The sequence below is a fragment of the Bombina bombina genome, chromosome 2 (assembly GCF_027579735.1).
Source record: "Bombina bombina isolate aBomBom1 chromosome 2, aBomBom1.pri, whole genome shotgun sequence".
Taxonomy (NCBI): domain Eukaryota; kingdom Metazoa; phylum Chordata; class Amphibia; order Anura; family Bombinatoridae; genus Bombina; species Bombina bombina.
Genome location: NC_069500.1, coordinates 1,163,440,024 through 1,163,457,325, shown reverse-complemented (window position 1 = coordinate 1,163,457,325; position 17,302 = coordinate 1,163,440,024). Strand labels below are relative to the sequence as shown.

Here is a 17,302-nt window from a genome sequence, read left to right as displayed (position 1 = left end):
GCGTTTCATTCAAAATAGTCAACAGGGTCGCAAGAAGCGTGTGGAAAAACCAAGGCGCAAAATAACTGCCCATGAACTGAGAAAAGTCAAGCGTGCAGCTGCCAAGATGCCACTTGCCACCAGTTTGGCCATATTTCAGAGCTGCAACATCACTGGAGTGCCCAAAAGCACAAGGTGTGCAATACTCAGAGACATGGCCAAGGTAAGAAAGGCTGAAAGACGACCACCACTGAACAAGACACACAAGCTGAAACATCAAGACTGGGCCAAGAAATATCTCAAGACTGATTTTTCTAAGGTTTTATGGACTGATGAAATGAGAGTGAGTCTTGATGGGCCAGATGGATGGGCCCATGGCTGGATTGGTAAAGGGCAGAGAGCTCCAGTCCGACTCAGACGCCAGCAAGGTGGAGGTGGTGTACTGGTTTGGGCTGGTATCATCAAAGATGAGCTTGTGGGGCCTTTTCGGGTTGAGGATGGAGTCAAGCTCAACTCCCAGTCCTACTGCCAGTTTCTGGAAGACACCTTCTTCAAGCAGTGGTACAGGAAGAAGTCTGCATCCTTCAAGAAAAACATGATTTTCATGCAGAACAATGCTCCATCACACGCGTCCAAGTACTCCACAGCGTGGCTGGCAAGAAAGGGTATAAAAGAAGAAAATCTAATGACATGGCCTCCTTGTTCACCTGATCTGAACCCCATTGAGAACCTGTGGTCCATCATCAAATGTGAGATTTACAAGGAGGGAAAACAGTACACCTCTCTGAACAGTGTCTGGTAGGCTGTGGTTGCTGCTGCACACAATGCTGATGGTGAACAGATCAAAACACTGACAGAATCCATGGATGGCAGGCTTTTGAGTGTCCTTGCAAAGAAAGGTGGCTATATTGGTCACTGATTTGTTTTTGTTTTGTTTTTGAATGTCAGAAATGTATATTTGTGAATGTTGAGATGTTATATTGGTTTCACTGGTAAAAATAAATAATTGAAATGGGTATATATTTGTTTTTTGTTAAGTTTCCTAATAATTATGCACAGAAATAGTCACCTGCACACACAGATATCCCCCTAAAATAGCTATAACTAAAAACAAACTAAAAACTACTTCCAAAACTATTCAGCTTTGATATTAATGAGTTTTTTGGGTTAATTGAGAACATGGTTGTTGTTCAATAATAAAATTAATCCTCAAAAATACAACTTGCCTAATAATTCTGCACTCCCTGTAAGTGCAGCTCGCTCCTGCTCTGTCTGACAGCAGGAGCGAGCTGCACTGTGTATAATGGCGAGGTTGGGCCGGGCTGTGACTATACAGCTGGCCCGATGTGCTGTGTGAAACAAACAGACCCGCTCAGAAGAGCACAGAGAGCGGGTCTGTAAAACAGCCGTTTTTCAAAAAAATTAAAAGGGTATATTATGTTTTACAAAGTTTGGCTAATATAATGTTATATAATTCTGCACTATGTGAAGAATTATATAACATTATTTTTAAGGTTTACTGACACTTTAACAGGGAAATTGTTGTCCCTTCTTTGTGTCCTAATCCTAAGAATGATGCTGAAAAGACTTTACACTCTTTGGATGATGTCAGGGCTTTGAAATATTATGTTGATTCCACTAAAGATTTCAGAAAGACTTAGGCCTAGATTTGGAGTTTGGCGTTAGCCGTGAAAACCAGCGTTAGAGGCTCCTAACACTGGTTTTAGGCTACCTCCGGTATTTGGAGTCACTCAAAATAGGGTCTAACGCTCACTTTTCAGCCGTGACTTTTCCATACCGCAGATCCCCTTACGTAAATTGCGTATCCTATCTTTTTAATGGGATCTTTCTAACTCCGGTATTTAGCGTCGTGTCTTAAGTGAGCGTTAGACATCTAACGACAAAACTCCAGCCGCAGGAAAAAACTCAGTAGTTAAGAGCTTTCTGGGCTAACGCCGGTTTATAAAGCTCTTAACTACTGTGCTCTAAAGTACACTAACACCCATAAACTACCTATGTACCCCTAAACCGAGGTCCCCCCACATCGCCGACACTCGATTAAATTTTTTTAACCCCTAATCTGCCGACCGCCACCTACGTTATCCTTATGTACCCCTAATCTGCTGCCCCTAACACCGCCGACCCCTATATTATATTTAGTAACCCCTAACCTGCCCCCCACAACGTCGCCGCCAGCTACCTACACTTATTAACCCCTAATCTGCCGACCGCAAAGCGCTGCCACCTACGTTATCCTTATGTACCCCTAATCTGCTGCCCCTAACACCGCAGACCCCTATATTATATTTATTAACCCCTAATATGCCCCCCACAACGTCGCCTCCACCTGCCTACACTTATTAACCCCTAATCTGCTGAGCGGACTTGAGCGCTACTATAATAAAGTTATTAACCCCTAATCCGCCTCACTAACCCTATAATAAATAGTATTAACCCCTAATCTGCCCTCCCTAACATCGCCGACACCTAACTTCAATTATTAACCCCTAATCTGCCGACCGGAGCTCACCGCTATTCTAATAAATGTATTAACCCCTAAAGCTAAGTCTAACCCTAACACTAACACCCCCCTAAGTTAAATATAATTTACATCTAACGAAATTAATTAACTCTTATTAAATAAATTATTCCTATTTAAAGCTAAATACTTACCTGTAAAATAAATCCTAATATAGCTACAATATAAATTATAATTACATTGTAGCTATTTTAGGATTAATATTTATTTTACAGGCAACTTTGTAATTATTTTAACCAGGTACAATAGCTATTAAATAGTTAAGAACTATTTAATAGTTACCTAGTTAAAATAATTACAAAATGACCTGTCAAATAAATCCTAACCTAAGTTACAATTAAACCTAACACTATACTATCATTAAATTAATTAAATAAAATACCTACAATTACCTACAATTAAACCTAACACTACACTATCAATACATTAATTAAATACAATACCTACAAATAACTACAATGAAATAAACTAACTAAAGTACAAAAAATAAAAAAGAACTAAGTTACAAAAAATAAAAAAATATCTACAAACATAAGAAAAATATTACAACAATTTTAAACTAATTACACCTACTCTAAGCCCCCTAATAAAACAACAAAGCCCCCCAAAATAAAAAATGCCCTACCCTATTCTAAATTACTAAAGTTAAAAGCTCTTTTACCTTACCAGCCCTGAACAGGGCCCTTTGCGGGGCATGCCCCAAGAAGTTCAGCTCTTTTGCCTGTAAAAAAAACATACAATACCCCCCCCAACATTACAACTCACCACCCACATACCCCTAATCTAACCCAAACCCCCCTTAAATAAACCTAACACTAAGCCCCTGAAGATCTTCCTACCTTGTCTTCACCATACCAGGTTCACCGATCGGTCCTGAAGAGCTCCTCCGATGTCCTGATCCAAGCCCAAGCGGGGGGCTGAAGATGTCCATGATCCGGTAGAAGTCTTCATCCAAGCGGGGCAGAAGAGGTCTTCCATCCGATTGAAGTCTTCATCCAGGCAGCAATCGGAATTAAGGTAGGAATATTCTGATTGGCTGATGGAATCAGCCAATCAGATTTAGCTCGCATTCTATTGGCTGATCGGAACAGCCAATAGAATGCGAGCTCAATCTGATTGGCTGATTGGATCAGCCAATCGGATTGAACTTGATTCTGATTGGCTGATTCCATCAGCCAGTCAGAATATTCCTACCTTAATTCCGATTGGCTGATAGAATCCTATCAGCCAATCGGAATTCGAGGGACGCCATCTTGGATGACGTCATTTAAAGGAACCGTCATTCGTCGTTCAGTCGTCGGCCAGGATGGATGTTCCGCGTCAGAGGTCTTCAGGATGCTGCCGCTCCGTTCCAGATGGATGTCGATAGAAGATGCCGCCTGGATGAAGACTTCAATCGGATGGAAGACCTCTTCTGCCCTGCTTGGATGAAGACTTCTACCGGATCATGGACATCTTCAGCCCCCCGCTTTGGCTTGGATCAGGACATTGGAGGAGCTCTTCAGGACCGATCGGTGAACCTGGTATGGTGAAGACAAGGTAGGAAGATCTTCAGGGGCTTAGTGTTAGGTTTATTTAAGGGGGGTTTGGGTTAGATTAGGGGTATGTGGGTGGTGGGTTGTAATGTTGGGGGGGGGTATTGTATGTTTTTTTTACAGGCAAAAGAGCTGAACTTCTTGGGGCATGCCCCGCAAAGGGCCCTGTTCAGGGCTGGTAAGGTAAAAGAGCTTTTAACTTTAGTAATTTAGAATAGGGTAGGGCATTTTTTATTTTGGGGGGCTTTGTTGTTTTATTAGGGGGCTTAGAGTAGGTGTAATTAGTTTAAAATTGTTGTAATATTTTTCTTATGTTTGTAGATATTTTTTTATTTTTTGTAACTTAGTTCTTTTTTATTTTTTGTACTTTAGTTAGTTTATTTCATTGTAGTTATTTGTAGGTATTGTATTTAATTAATGTATTGATAGTGTAGTGTGAGGTTTAATTGTAGATAATTGTAGGTATTTTATTTAATTAATTTAATGATAGTATAGTGTTAGGTTTAATTGTAACTTAGGTTAGGATTTATTTGACAGGTAATTTTGTAATTATTTTAACTAGGTAACTATTAAATAGTTCTTAACTATTTAATAGCTATTATACCTGGTTAAAATAATTACAAAGTTGCCTGTAAAATAAATATTAATCCTAAAATAGCTACAATGTAATTATAATTTATATTGTAGCTATATTAGGATTTATTTTACAGGTAAGTATTTAGCTTTAAATAGGAATAATTTATTTAATAAGAGTTAATTAATTTCGTTAGATGTAAATTATATTTAATTTAGGGGGGTGTTAGTGTTAGGGTTAGACTTAGCTTTAGGGGTTAATACATTTATTAGAATAGCGGTGAGCTCCGGTCGGCAGATTAGGGGTTAATAATTGAAGTTAGGTGTCGGCGATGTTAGGGAGGGCAGATTAGGGGTTAATACTATTTATTATAGGGTTAGTGAGGCGGATTAGGGGTTAATAACTTTATTATAGTAGCGCTCAGGTCCGCTCGGCAGATTAGGGGTTAATAAGTGTAGGCAGTGTTTCCCCATAGCAAACAATGGGGCTGCGTTAGGAGCTGAACGCGGCTTTTTTGCAGGTGTTAGGTTTTTTTTCAGCTCAAACAGCCCCATTGTTTTCTATGGGAGAATCGTGCACGAGCACGTTTTTGAGGCTGGCCGCTTGCGTAAGCAACTCTGGTATCGAGAGTTGAAGCTGCGTTAAAAATGCTCTACGCTCCTTTTTTGGAGCCTAACGCAGCCTTTATGTGGACTCTCAATACCAAAGTTATTTTTATGGTGCGGCCAGAAAAAAGCCGGCGTTAGCTACGCAGGTCGTTACCGACAAAACTCCAAATCTAGGCCTTAAATTTTATTTATTTTTTCTGGTTCACGAAAAGGTCAGAAAGCTTCTGCTATTTCTTTAGCCTCTTGGTTAAAACGTCTGATTCACAAAGATTATTTGAAAGCGGGTAAGCCTCCGCCTCAAAGAATTACAGCTCATTCTACAAGATCAGTTGCCACATCTTGGGCTTTCAAGAATGAGGCTTCAGTTGATCAAATTTGCAAAGCAGCTACTTGGTCTTCTTTGCATACTTTTACCAAATTTTACTATTTTGATATTTTTACCTCTTCAGAAGCAGCTTTTGATAGAAAGATTCTTCAGGCAGTGGTTACTCTTTGATTCTATTGCCTAATTTTTTTTTGAGTTTTTAGTTATTAAAAGACTTTAATTTTGGATTTAATTTTTCAGTAAAAAAGCAGATTTTTTATCCCTCCCTTTATTTTGTTACTCATAGATTTCCATATCTTGGGTATTATATCCCATGTGTAACAAATCGTGGACTCTCATCACCTATATGAAAGAAAACATAATTTATGTAAGAACGTACCTGATAAATGAATTTCTTTGATGGTGGCGAGAGTGCACGAGGTCTTCTCCCTATTTAGGTTGCTTTTAACAGATCACATCTTTTTTTTCCTGTTCGTTTTTTACGGATTTTTCTTACTCCTTTTTTACGCCTCACTTCTTGGCTATACGTTAAACTGAGATATGAGTGAGGTGGGTGGGGTATTTAAAAGCTTTGAGGTTTGGGAAACTTTGCCTCCTCCTGGTAGGAATGTATATCCCATGTGTAACAAATTGTGGACTCTCGCCACCATGAAATTTATCAGGTAAATTCTTACATAAATTATGTTTTTACGCTTGGAACCAGCAATGCTCTGCGAATCCCAAGCAGCATTTCTACTGGGTGTTTAATTTTTTTGACTATAATGGCCCTCCAATTTTCTGTAAGGTATCCACACAAACCATTCCTTGTTTTTTCAATAAATCAAACAATTTAAGATAATAAATTGAGTTTGCAGAAATAACCAAATAAGAGAAAAAAACACCAGTACAATGAGAACAAAAAACAAAACATTTAGCACTGGTGTGTGAATAGTTAAGAGTTATAAACATTTTGATGCAATCATAACTGAAAAAAATCTACATACCAGATCTCTTAAAAAATCCCACTTCTTAGCTCCCATGTCATAAAGCCCCACTCCGCCATCCATAAAGCAGCAGACAGCATGACCAGGGGGCAGAGAGAAGGCCTGATTCTGCGTCAGTGTTGGAGGGGGTACTGCCTCACTAGTAGAAGATGTGTGATGGTTTTTAGTAGGGGAGTGTGCTAAAAATGCTCATTTGGGAAAAAAACGGAGAATAAAGTAAATGCTTTAATGACTAAATAAAGTAAACAAAATATGAATTTACTGAGGAATAAACAGTTACATATAAACATTGTTCTTGCTTTAAACCTAAATTCTATGGCCCCTATTTATCAAGGTCTGGCGGACCTGATCCGACAGTGCGGATCAGGTCCGCCAGACCTCGCTGAATACGGCGAGCAATACACTCGCCGTATTCAGCATTGCACCAGTAGCTCACAAGAGCTGCTTGTGCAACGCCGCCCCCTGCAGACTCGCGGCCAATCGGCCGCCAACAGGGGGGGTGTCAATCAACCCGATCGTACTCGATCAGGTTGATTTCCAGCGATGTCTGTCCGCCTGCTCAGAGCAGGCGGACAGGTTATGGAGCAGCAGTCTTTGTGACCGCTGCTTCATAACTGCTGTTTCTGGCGAGCCTGCCACTATATATCTTTATGCTAAAGGCCTGTATAAAAGTAACCTCACATAATAAATGTAGAAATATTTGTATTTTTTTGTTCTGTGAAATTCATGTGGTGTATAATTCAGGATGCTGATCACATTCCCACCCACAGCAATAACAACATTTAGAATGGGCACCATGTGTTTGATGTAGTCTCTCTCTATTCATGCACAATTCTGCAACAGCTGTAATGGCCTACACCAATAGCGCTACATTTTAGCAGGAGCTCCTATTTAAGTAATTAAATAAATACCAGCTGTGTAATCAGTTTCTCTAAAATCTAGCAATCTAGACAGCAGTGGTCGATATATATCTCAATCTTCATCAAGATATAAAAAAGGATGTACTGAGAAAGCTTTTTGTCTACAGCGCGTAGGATGTGAGACACATACAGGGTGCTGGGATAGAGCTTTCTGGCTGTGCTCAATAGACTAGAAAGTTATTATCTCTATGGAAATGCTTTTGCAACCGGTATAAACTTTTACAGATTGTGCACCGGAAAATTTTCATAGCAGGGATTTTAAAACATGTTGTTTTTCCTTTTTAATAGCCCGTATCATTTATTACAGATAACTACTGCTGTTACAATAACAACAAAAATCTATCATTCTTTTTTTTCCAGAATAAAACACAAACTCAAAAAAACAAAGGTTTAAGCAATAGATTTTTCATACAGAGAACCATTATTGATGAGGATAAAAAGTAGCTTTTCAGCCATTCTGTATCTCCTAATATTAGCTTGTATGTTAGCATGAATGTAGGAAATGGGCACAACGTGATGTTTTGGGAACATATTAAATAGTTTTCCAACTCAATTATATATTTAAATATTTGTAAAATAATCACAGGTATTAACTAATTTGCTTCAGAGGGCACTACCAAGGCTGTGGACACTATAGTAATCTTTAAAACCCTAAAATGAGATAAACTTAAATTAAATCTTCATTAAATTGTCTGGTACTTATAGTAGGCTACAGAAGTCCTGGCTTTTTCATAGGCACACAACCAACTACTCACACAGTGGCCAGATAGGGTTAAAGTTAGGTGCAAAAGCTGACATTGTTATAATCCCCTTATCCCAATGCCACAAAATACAAGGCAATGCACTCTAGTGAACCATTTAGCTAATGATATATTTTTGAGGTCGCCATTAAATTAAGATGACTTCAGTCCTATAATTCAAAGTTTTCCAGTGCATCTTATGGTTAAAATGATAAGAAAGACTTATGTAAGGCTATATTTCTTTCCTCCTTGCTTTCAGTTTTTTACTTGGGTATCCAGTATCATTACCTTCTGCATTGTACTTCTTCTTAAACCTTTGAAATATATTGTCTTGCTCATTTATCATCAGGGGAACACCGTAACTTATCAGTAGATTTCTTATAAGCTACAGAATTAAAGCCATCTGAACAAAGATGAATTTGCTTTGAGTTTAATGGTGGTATCTTCCTACTGGCCCTGATTCTAACCATCGCTCTTGGTTGTGTCTGAGATTTCATGAAAACTGTACTCACTTTTTTTCTTTGGAGGAGAATTGAGCACATGTAGCGCATGAAATCCTGTCTTCTTCAGTTTAAAATTATCTATGGGGGTTGTCTTGGACACATTCCAAACCCGAAGTACTCCAACCTGAGAATCTAAACAAATATACTAATATTATAAAAAAATATATATTTTCTTCAAAAAATATTACTAATATATTTATGAATAAAACATTTTACATTCTACTGATAAATTACAGGTTTTTTTTACTTGGTCTGTAGTTTTGGCTATTGCTTTTTACTCTCAATAATTTATTGGCCTAGAATCGATAAAACCCATGTGTCTTGTGGGGGTTGGGGGGGGGGGGGACTTGCTGCAACAAAAGTACCACATAGAATTGTGGAATTAAAAAAGATTTCCAAACCACAATATGTCACATCCGAAAGTTGAGTCACGTTATAATATAATTAGAATTAATTCCACTTTTAAAGATTCTGGAATCACAAAAACACCTTCATTACACAAATTAATGAAAACAGGCAAAATAAAATCTTATCTTAAAGGGACATTAAACACTAGATAGATTTCATGCACCTCCCTCTAATCATGAGTGCCGCCATGTTGAAACTTAGGTTGCGCTGCAGGTATCTGAAGGAGAGTTGCTGCACATATGCAAACAAATCAGCAATGGAAGGCAATAAAAGGTAAACGTCAACATGACGGTACCCATGACTAGCAGGAGGCAGGGAACAACCTTGATACTATGTTTATAAAATGTATTTAGTGTTTAATATCCCTTTAAAATTACACATATGATAAATGAGGAATGATTGTATTTTGTAAAGTTAACTACTCACCACCCGTAATAAACATTCCAGGAGCGCTAGGAACCCAGGCTAAGCACTGTACAGAGGCAGCTGCACTGGGAAAACTGAATGTTGTTATACAAGACAGTGATTCAGAATCTACTAGTCGAATTCCATTGTGCAAATTAGCAACCAAAAGATAATCAGTTGACAAAGGATCCCATTCCAGAGCAGTCACTGGATCTTCTTCATCTGTCCCCTCCAATGACTCAGGCCTCAAAACATGTTTTTGACTCTTGCAACCTTAAACAATGAGATCAGTTTTAACGTTTACTTTAAGTTTAATTTTCCAATACACATTCCATAAAGATGTTGACTACAACTACATACCTGTAAACATTTCACATTGTTGAAGAAAAACCATATACTCTTGAAAATGGTCACATTATTTGTTGATATTCTTAACAATAACAATCCCTAGAGCAAGCATGATTCTTTTTAATAGAATATGTACACTTAGCATGGCTTCCGTTCTTCATAAACATTACTTACACTCTAGAAATGAAATAAATATGTATTATAGAAAATTTACAAATTGTGATTTATTCGATATGCTTTGTTTCTATATGTGAAAGCTACTGAGCATATGTTTAATACAGTAATGCTGCTGGGCTTAGCTATGGTCAGTTCCGTACATTTTTCCTTTCATTCCTTAACGGTATATAAATCCATAATTTTCTTTCATGATTCAGATAGAGCATTTATATTATCATTTTTTTATTCGTTCTCTTGGTATCTTTTCTTGAAAAGCAGGTAAGTATGCTTAGGATCAAAACAACAGGGAATAGGGAGAGAGAAGGGGACAAGAAAGGGATTAACTAGCACTCTTTCCTAATTAATGAATAGCTAGGCTGAGTATATTAGCTCACTCAGGTATGTAAATTAAGTAAGTTAAAAATCAAACTTTAATTAGATGTATTAAAATTAGTAACGTACAAAACATTTACCATTAAATAACACACAACCACTACCCATCACCTATGAGAATAAACTAGAACCACTGTAAACCATCCCCTGTTTCCTGGCCGATAACTGGAAGCGTTGGCTTCAGGTGCCAGGGATAGTAGGGATAGTAGGTCCCAGGACATACTTGAAAACGAGAGAAAACTTAATGTATCCTTCCTGGTAAAATATTTTATAAATAAATAAATAAATAGTAAAAATGACTTTTGTAATTTTTCTTATTATTTAGTTGTTTTTTGGCTTCATCTATATACATATGGGTAGGCCAAATAACAATATTGCCACCTTTATCACTTAATTTTATTTGGATATCGGTCCATTGTGTTAAGACCTTGAGAGCTTGTTTTTCATCATTAGTTAGATTGTCCCTCATTATATCTCTACCTTCAGTTAGGGTTAAGATATCTTTACATACCAAATCTAAAAAAGTAATGGCATTATGTGATGTACTATTAGGAGGTACAAAATGTGATTTGTTTTTTAGGATGGCACGCCAATTATTAACCTGAGTCTCTAAATTATCCCCATTAGATTCCTCCAATAGACTAATAAAGTCATGGCTGACAAAATATCAGTAACTAATGAATCTATACTGCTGACATGCGACGTAGAATCCCTCTTCACTAGTATTGACAAACGTTGGGGATGCAAAGCAGTATCATATTTCTTATAAAAGAATGATAATCTATCGAATGATACTAAAGAATTCCTCATTGAACTATTAGAGTTTGTCCTGTGTCATAACTATTTTGCTTTTGATGGTAGGTTTTACCTACAAATGTTTGGTACTGCCATTGGGACTTTATAAGCCCCCACGTACGCAAATATATATCTGAGGCAGATGGGAGGAAACAATTGTGTTTCATGAGACCTTAAAGCACTATACTCAATATATCTCCCACTGGTCCAGGTATATAGATGATATTTTCTTTGTCTGGAATGGCCCCACTGATCTTCTGCATGAATTTATTAAATTGCTCAATGTTAACCATTTGATCTATTTCTCACTATGGCGACCAATGAACATAAAATAGAATTCCTTGACTTGGTAATTCAAAACATTGATAATCACCTAGTAACTGATACGTACAGAAAACCCACGGCCACGAATAATATTCTATGTGCCAGTAGTTTTCATCATCCCAACACTATCAAAAGTTTACCAGTAGATTAATATCTTAGATAGTGTAGAAACTGTACCACTGTGGAATCCTTTAACATAGCAGCATTTGAACTTAAAAATAGGCTTCTTCTAAGAGGCTACTCTAATAAATAACTTGCAAGAGCATATCACAAGGCTCTGAACAAAAACAAAAATCGAGCTGAGCTTCTAACTCCTAAACGAGTGAATAATACTAACCCCCTACATTCTCAGGCCAGAGTGAACACATTTCTAACATATTACGTACACATTGGCATGTCTTACAAGCCGATGAACAATTGCAGTCGGTGATCCCCATGAAACCTCTTTTCCCCTACAGACGAGCCAACAATCTCAACGATTATCTAACCACTAGCCACTTTGATAGGAATGCTAAAAAAACACCTTTGTATAAGGGATCTATCGCATGTGGCAATTGCAAGGTATGCCAGTATATGAAAAAGAAAAAGAAATAAGAAAAAGATAATGACTGACAGATTTACAAATAAATGGACCATTAAGAGTCACATCCCATGCAAAACCACCAATGTGATATACTGCTTATCATGCAGTTGCAATCTGTTATATGTAGGAATGACCACCAGATGTATGGACACCAGAATCACAGAACATTTAAGTAATATTAGGACTGCACGTAAAGATGTGGAAAATAAGAAAAAGATTACCAGTGTAGCTAGACATTTTTTACAATGCCATAATGGCAACACTGGTACCTTCAAATGCTGGGGCTTAGAATCATACAAACAAGGTATCAGAGAGGGTGATACTGAGCAAGTACTTCTAAAGAAAGAGATGGATATTCAGATTACAATCTGTCATGCCCTATGGCATGAACAAAAATAATAACTTTTGGGTCTTTCTTTAGAACAATATATTCAATAGGAGCTTACATCCATCATTAAATCAATTGTATTGTCCATTCATGGAAATTTCATGTATCCACATACGGACATGTGGCATGGTTATTATTTTTCACCACATGTAATCTCAATGATTCAAATTCCTTGTACCATAGCTATGGAGGTACAGTATATAGATAATGTTGATATTAGTATATTATTCATTTTGTGAGCATTGGACGCCTTCAGAATATATGTATTTGTAACGCGTTCATTTCATGTACATAATGAATACACGGGTCCTTTAAATATACTTTTATTGTTTTCATTAAACCTCCACTTACATCTTTTTGACACAGGTACTTAGTGTTTATTAATTGTAGGTGAAGCTATACAGATAACTTTTTACCACAATTTATAAATTGATACAATGGTTTGGACTGACAGCTCCATCTATACATATATTAGTTAGAAAGTTTAAAACTTTAAAATGCACCCTAAATATTGTGAAATAATTTGGTTATCAAATATCACAGCACTAATACAAACATTTTAGCCTATTTTGGTACAGTAGGCTTATTTGTGTGTGTGTGGGATTAGATGTTTAAACATATAAATATTTCACTCGCAGATAGGATCTGTAATATTAAAGAATCAACTTCTGCATCATACAACCCGTTTCAGTAAAATTACCCTTATATAAGGGGCAGCACTGAGATCATTGATCTTTATTTCCTTTAATATACTACTCACAGTGCCAATATATCTATCTTTGATGTATGCTTAGGAGCCAGCCCATTTCTGGAGCACTATATGGCAGCAGTTTTGCAAGGATGTTATCCATGTACAACAGCACTGGATGGCAGCACTATTTCCTGCCATTAAGTAATCCATATGGCTACCTAGGTATCTCTTCAACACAGAGGCCCTGATATTCAAAACCTCTCTGCTCAGGTGGGATATTCTAGAATGATCCTCCAAAAAGCAGATTTTGCTTTACTTCTCCAAGGGGCATTCCCTGCATTTCTGTATGTGAAGGAGAGACATGACAGTTCTGCTGCATTTACACTTTGTGGTTTCTATTTTATACCACTTTACACTCTAGATTACATTTTATTACATTTAAACTTTGCACCTTCTATTTTGTATTGTATTTTATATACAGCAGTGTATTTAGGATTGTGATTTTACAAATTATGATTATGTCTTCACAGTTTCTGCGTAACTTTTACAATTTAGGCTCAAACTTTGTTTGTTTATGTGTATATTTTACAAATTAGATTGCACTTTGCATGTCTTTAATTTAAATGAAAACTGAAAATCTGTCAGCTTCAGTTTCCCAGAGAGCATCATTACTTTCTAAGCGCCAAATAATCAAACATTCTCTAGTTTGGAGAGAGAATATAGTGCTGACTTTACAGGGGCAGAGCTCACTGAATTCTCTTTGCAAAGGGGAGGAACCTGGAAATCCCAGATTGATGAGGGATGTATTCCATAGAGTGTAATGGAGCTTTTTGCAAGAGAAGGTAACTGGAGATTTTCTGAGGCTTATATAAAGGCTCATTTTGCAACCAACTTTAAATGTTTTCACTACAAATTAACTAGCTTTTGTCTATATTTAGTATATATGAAACTGTCAGTTTACAATGGAGAAAATACAAAACTGCAATGTAATTTGTAAAAGATACACAGAAATATACCAAGTATGATCCTAAGTTATTAAAGTAACACATTACTTTCAAAGCAAAATCAGAGTGTGTAAAATCACTGCTATATCAATATTTAAATGTATTAAAATACAAATGAGAAAGTGCAAACCTGTAAATGCAATAATATTGAAAGGACCCAATCTGAAATGTACATTGTATAAAATACAATGCACAAAGTGTAAATGTAACAGCACTCTCATATCATGCAGTGCTATATTGCACTGGGCTTGTCTCTCCTTTACACACATAAATTAAAGAGATCTCACAGTGCTGGAGAGTTCCGTCCTTTTTCTTTAGACAATTCAGTGAGTTCAGCCTTTGTGAGATCTGAACTACAATTTCTCTCCAAAATTGAGAAACTTTAAATATCAAGGCCATAATAACATGATAACTAACCCAATTTGATAATAGAAGTAAAATGGAAAGAATTTTTTTTTATGGGTTCAGTGAAACCTCTCATTATACTGAGTTATTAATCTCACCTCTATTTAATATTAGACACAGGTGTACAAGGGGACAATATGACAGAGTTTGTATCAGGTTGATTGGAAGAATTGCTATAGTTTACTCAGACAGTGACATGTGGCAATGAGATGTATGTTTTGTATAAAATTACAATCTGTATACTTAGTGATAGTGGCCTAGATGTATCACACCCATGAATGACAGCACAATAGTAAAGACTCAAAAATGATTCATTTTTAATGTTTACATTTCCAGTATACAAGAATCATATCATACAGTACTCCAGGTACTATAGATTTAAAAATATAAATCTGCAAAACATCTATTGTTGCAACATGTGCCATTTAAAATTCATAGATGGTGACAAATATTAATTCAGACCCTCTAAATCCCACTGCTAGCAAAAAAAATACACTGTCTAATTCTTACAACGTTATTTGGCAGAAAACAAGAAAAGTCAATGTAGTGATAGAAAACATTAATCAAATTATTAATTTTTAGTAAAACCGCAGATTAAGACACTCAGAATGAAACATTATATATATATACACACAAATCCTATGTGGATCCAGCACTCACTTTACCATCGGTCAACCTCCGGGGTGCACTCAAAACAAATCCCATATATAATAATGAAACAAGGCACTCTCTCTCAGACAGTCTGAGGACGGGGGAGACCCTGAAAATGTTCACTTAGTAAACTTTACGTTCATACTGACAACGAAGAGTGCCTCGTTTCATTATATATATATATATATATATATATATATATATATATATATATATATATATATATATATATATATATACACAGTATATATATAATCAAAGCAAAAAAAATAAATATATAGAAGAAGAAAAAGTAAGAAAGAGTAAACTTAGCCAGCACTTCCCATATCATTACAATGTAATTAAGACAGAGATACCGCAGCAGAGGGATACCAAAATCACAGGCAAGGCGAAGAATCAGAATGCACATTTGTAATACAAAATATATAAATTTATTAACTACCTTAGTCTACAACATATAAACATTTCCCATTACCCTTAACTCTATTAAAAATACAAACCAATGGCCATGGTAGAGAGAAAAAAGACGTCTGTAATATGTATATAAATAAGAATCATATCAATATCAATATAGAACCTATGTAAGGCATAATTCCTCTGTTACAAAACAGACTTAGGTCATTGAATAGATCTTATAACTCAGATTAATAATTCCAAATAACAATTATGCATGTCAAAAGCAGATGTCAAAATTTAGTGCAGTCCAGCAATGTTCAGCAGTTAGTACACATAGAATAGCTCTTGCAATTAGCCGTAAGCTGCAGGTTAATGACGTTATATATTGAGCAATTCATGCAGGTTAGTCACAGTTATATATAGCAGTGTAGAAAAATCGGAATTGCAGTCCAATGATATAATCATAAATAACGGGAAGATAATGCGTATAGCACCAATCTGTGCAATTTGTATCGTTATTCAGGGAGACTCCTACTGAGAGCTGTACTCTCACCTAAGGGTCCCTTATTAGATCTCACCACTTCCCAGATATGCTGTAATCCAACGTCTAATGCCTGCGTGTTGTCAGTCCTGCAGATATTGTCTTCATACAACTTGAGATGCGGGCTGTCCTTGCCTTCTCTCTAGGCAGTTTGTAACACAGCAGAATCCTTACTTACTCAGGTGGTCCACCCCGAGTCATGTTAAACACGTGTTTAAGGATGATGGTACTAAGGTAGAAATAGCTGAATAATATGCAGGGGATTTTTTTTTTTTAAATTACAGTGTCAAGAAATTAAAAGGTATGTGAAGCAGCAATGATCTCAAGCAAATGTTTTCTGTAGTTGGGGATCAGACCTGCAAAATAGTCACACAAAAAGGTGTTTTCTCTACTACTGAACCATTCTATTGCTGATTTGCTCCTTTGTTATTAGTCATTTTCTGTTGAGCTTCAATTCGCTGACAGATGGCCAGCAAAATTTCTTGATAAAACTTGAACATTCATTATCCCATTATCATAGCAAGCTGTCTAGTTTCTGAGGTGCAAAGCAGCCCCAAACCACAGCGTCCAACATACTTCATAGCTGGGATAAAGTTTTGATGTTGGTGTACTATGCCTTTTTTCTACACATGTAGCAATTTATATTCATTTTAAACATTTGTTTCATATTTCCCCAAAATATTTTTCCAATAAGGTTGTAAAATATCCAGTTGCTCTTTTGCAAACTTCAAACCTGTAGCACATGCAATGTCTCAAGAACAATATAAATAAACTAAAAGATGTTCAAAAGAGGGCTACAAAAATGGTACATGATCTTTCTTATCTGCAGTCAAAATCTATGTTTCTATGTTTTTTGGACATAAGTGGATTCTTCTGTGTTCTCATTAATACTTTTTTTTTTAGTGCTAAACACATTGGGCCAGATTACAAGTGTAGCGTTATTTAAAGCTCTTGCTTGAGCGTTAACTGCTCTAGAAGTAAGCTTCATGCGTGCATCGCGTTGCACTGTTTTCGCTTGCATGCTAACCCGACAAGCGCAAAAAGCTGAACTAAGAATATTGCCCGTGCGATAACGTATTCCACCATAGAAGTCAATGGAGCAAAAAAA

General features: G+C 36.5%; 1 protein-coding gene across 2 annotated transcripts in view; it reads right to left on the bottom strand.

Moving 5' to 3' along the window:
- The window catches only part of WDR17 (WD repeat domain 17), a 343,395-nt gene that overhangs the window by 159,855 nt on the left and 166,238 nt on the right, over positions 1-17,302 (bottom strand). The window contains exons 6-8 of one of the 2 annotated variants that reach the window (XM_053703848.1): positions 9,541-9,792; positions 8,716-8,838; positions 6,544-6,731 (exon numbers count right to left, since the gene is read on the bottom strand). In XM_053703848.1, coding sequence (XP_053559823.1) covers positions 6,544-6,731; positions 8,716-8,838; positions 9,541-9,792 — 563 coding nt within the window. The remainder of the gene's footprint in view (positions 1-6,543; positions 6,732-8,715; positions 8,839-9,540; positions 9,793-17,302) is intronic. The other variant, XM_053703847.1, reaches the window with a different exon arrangement.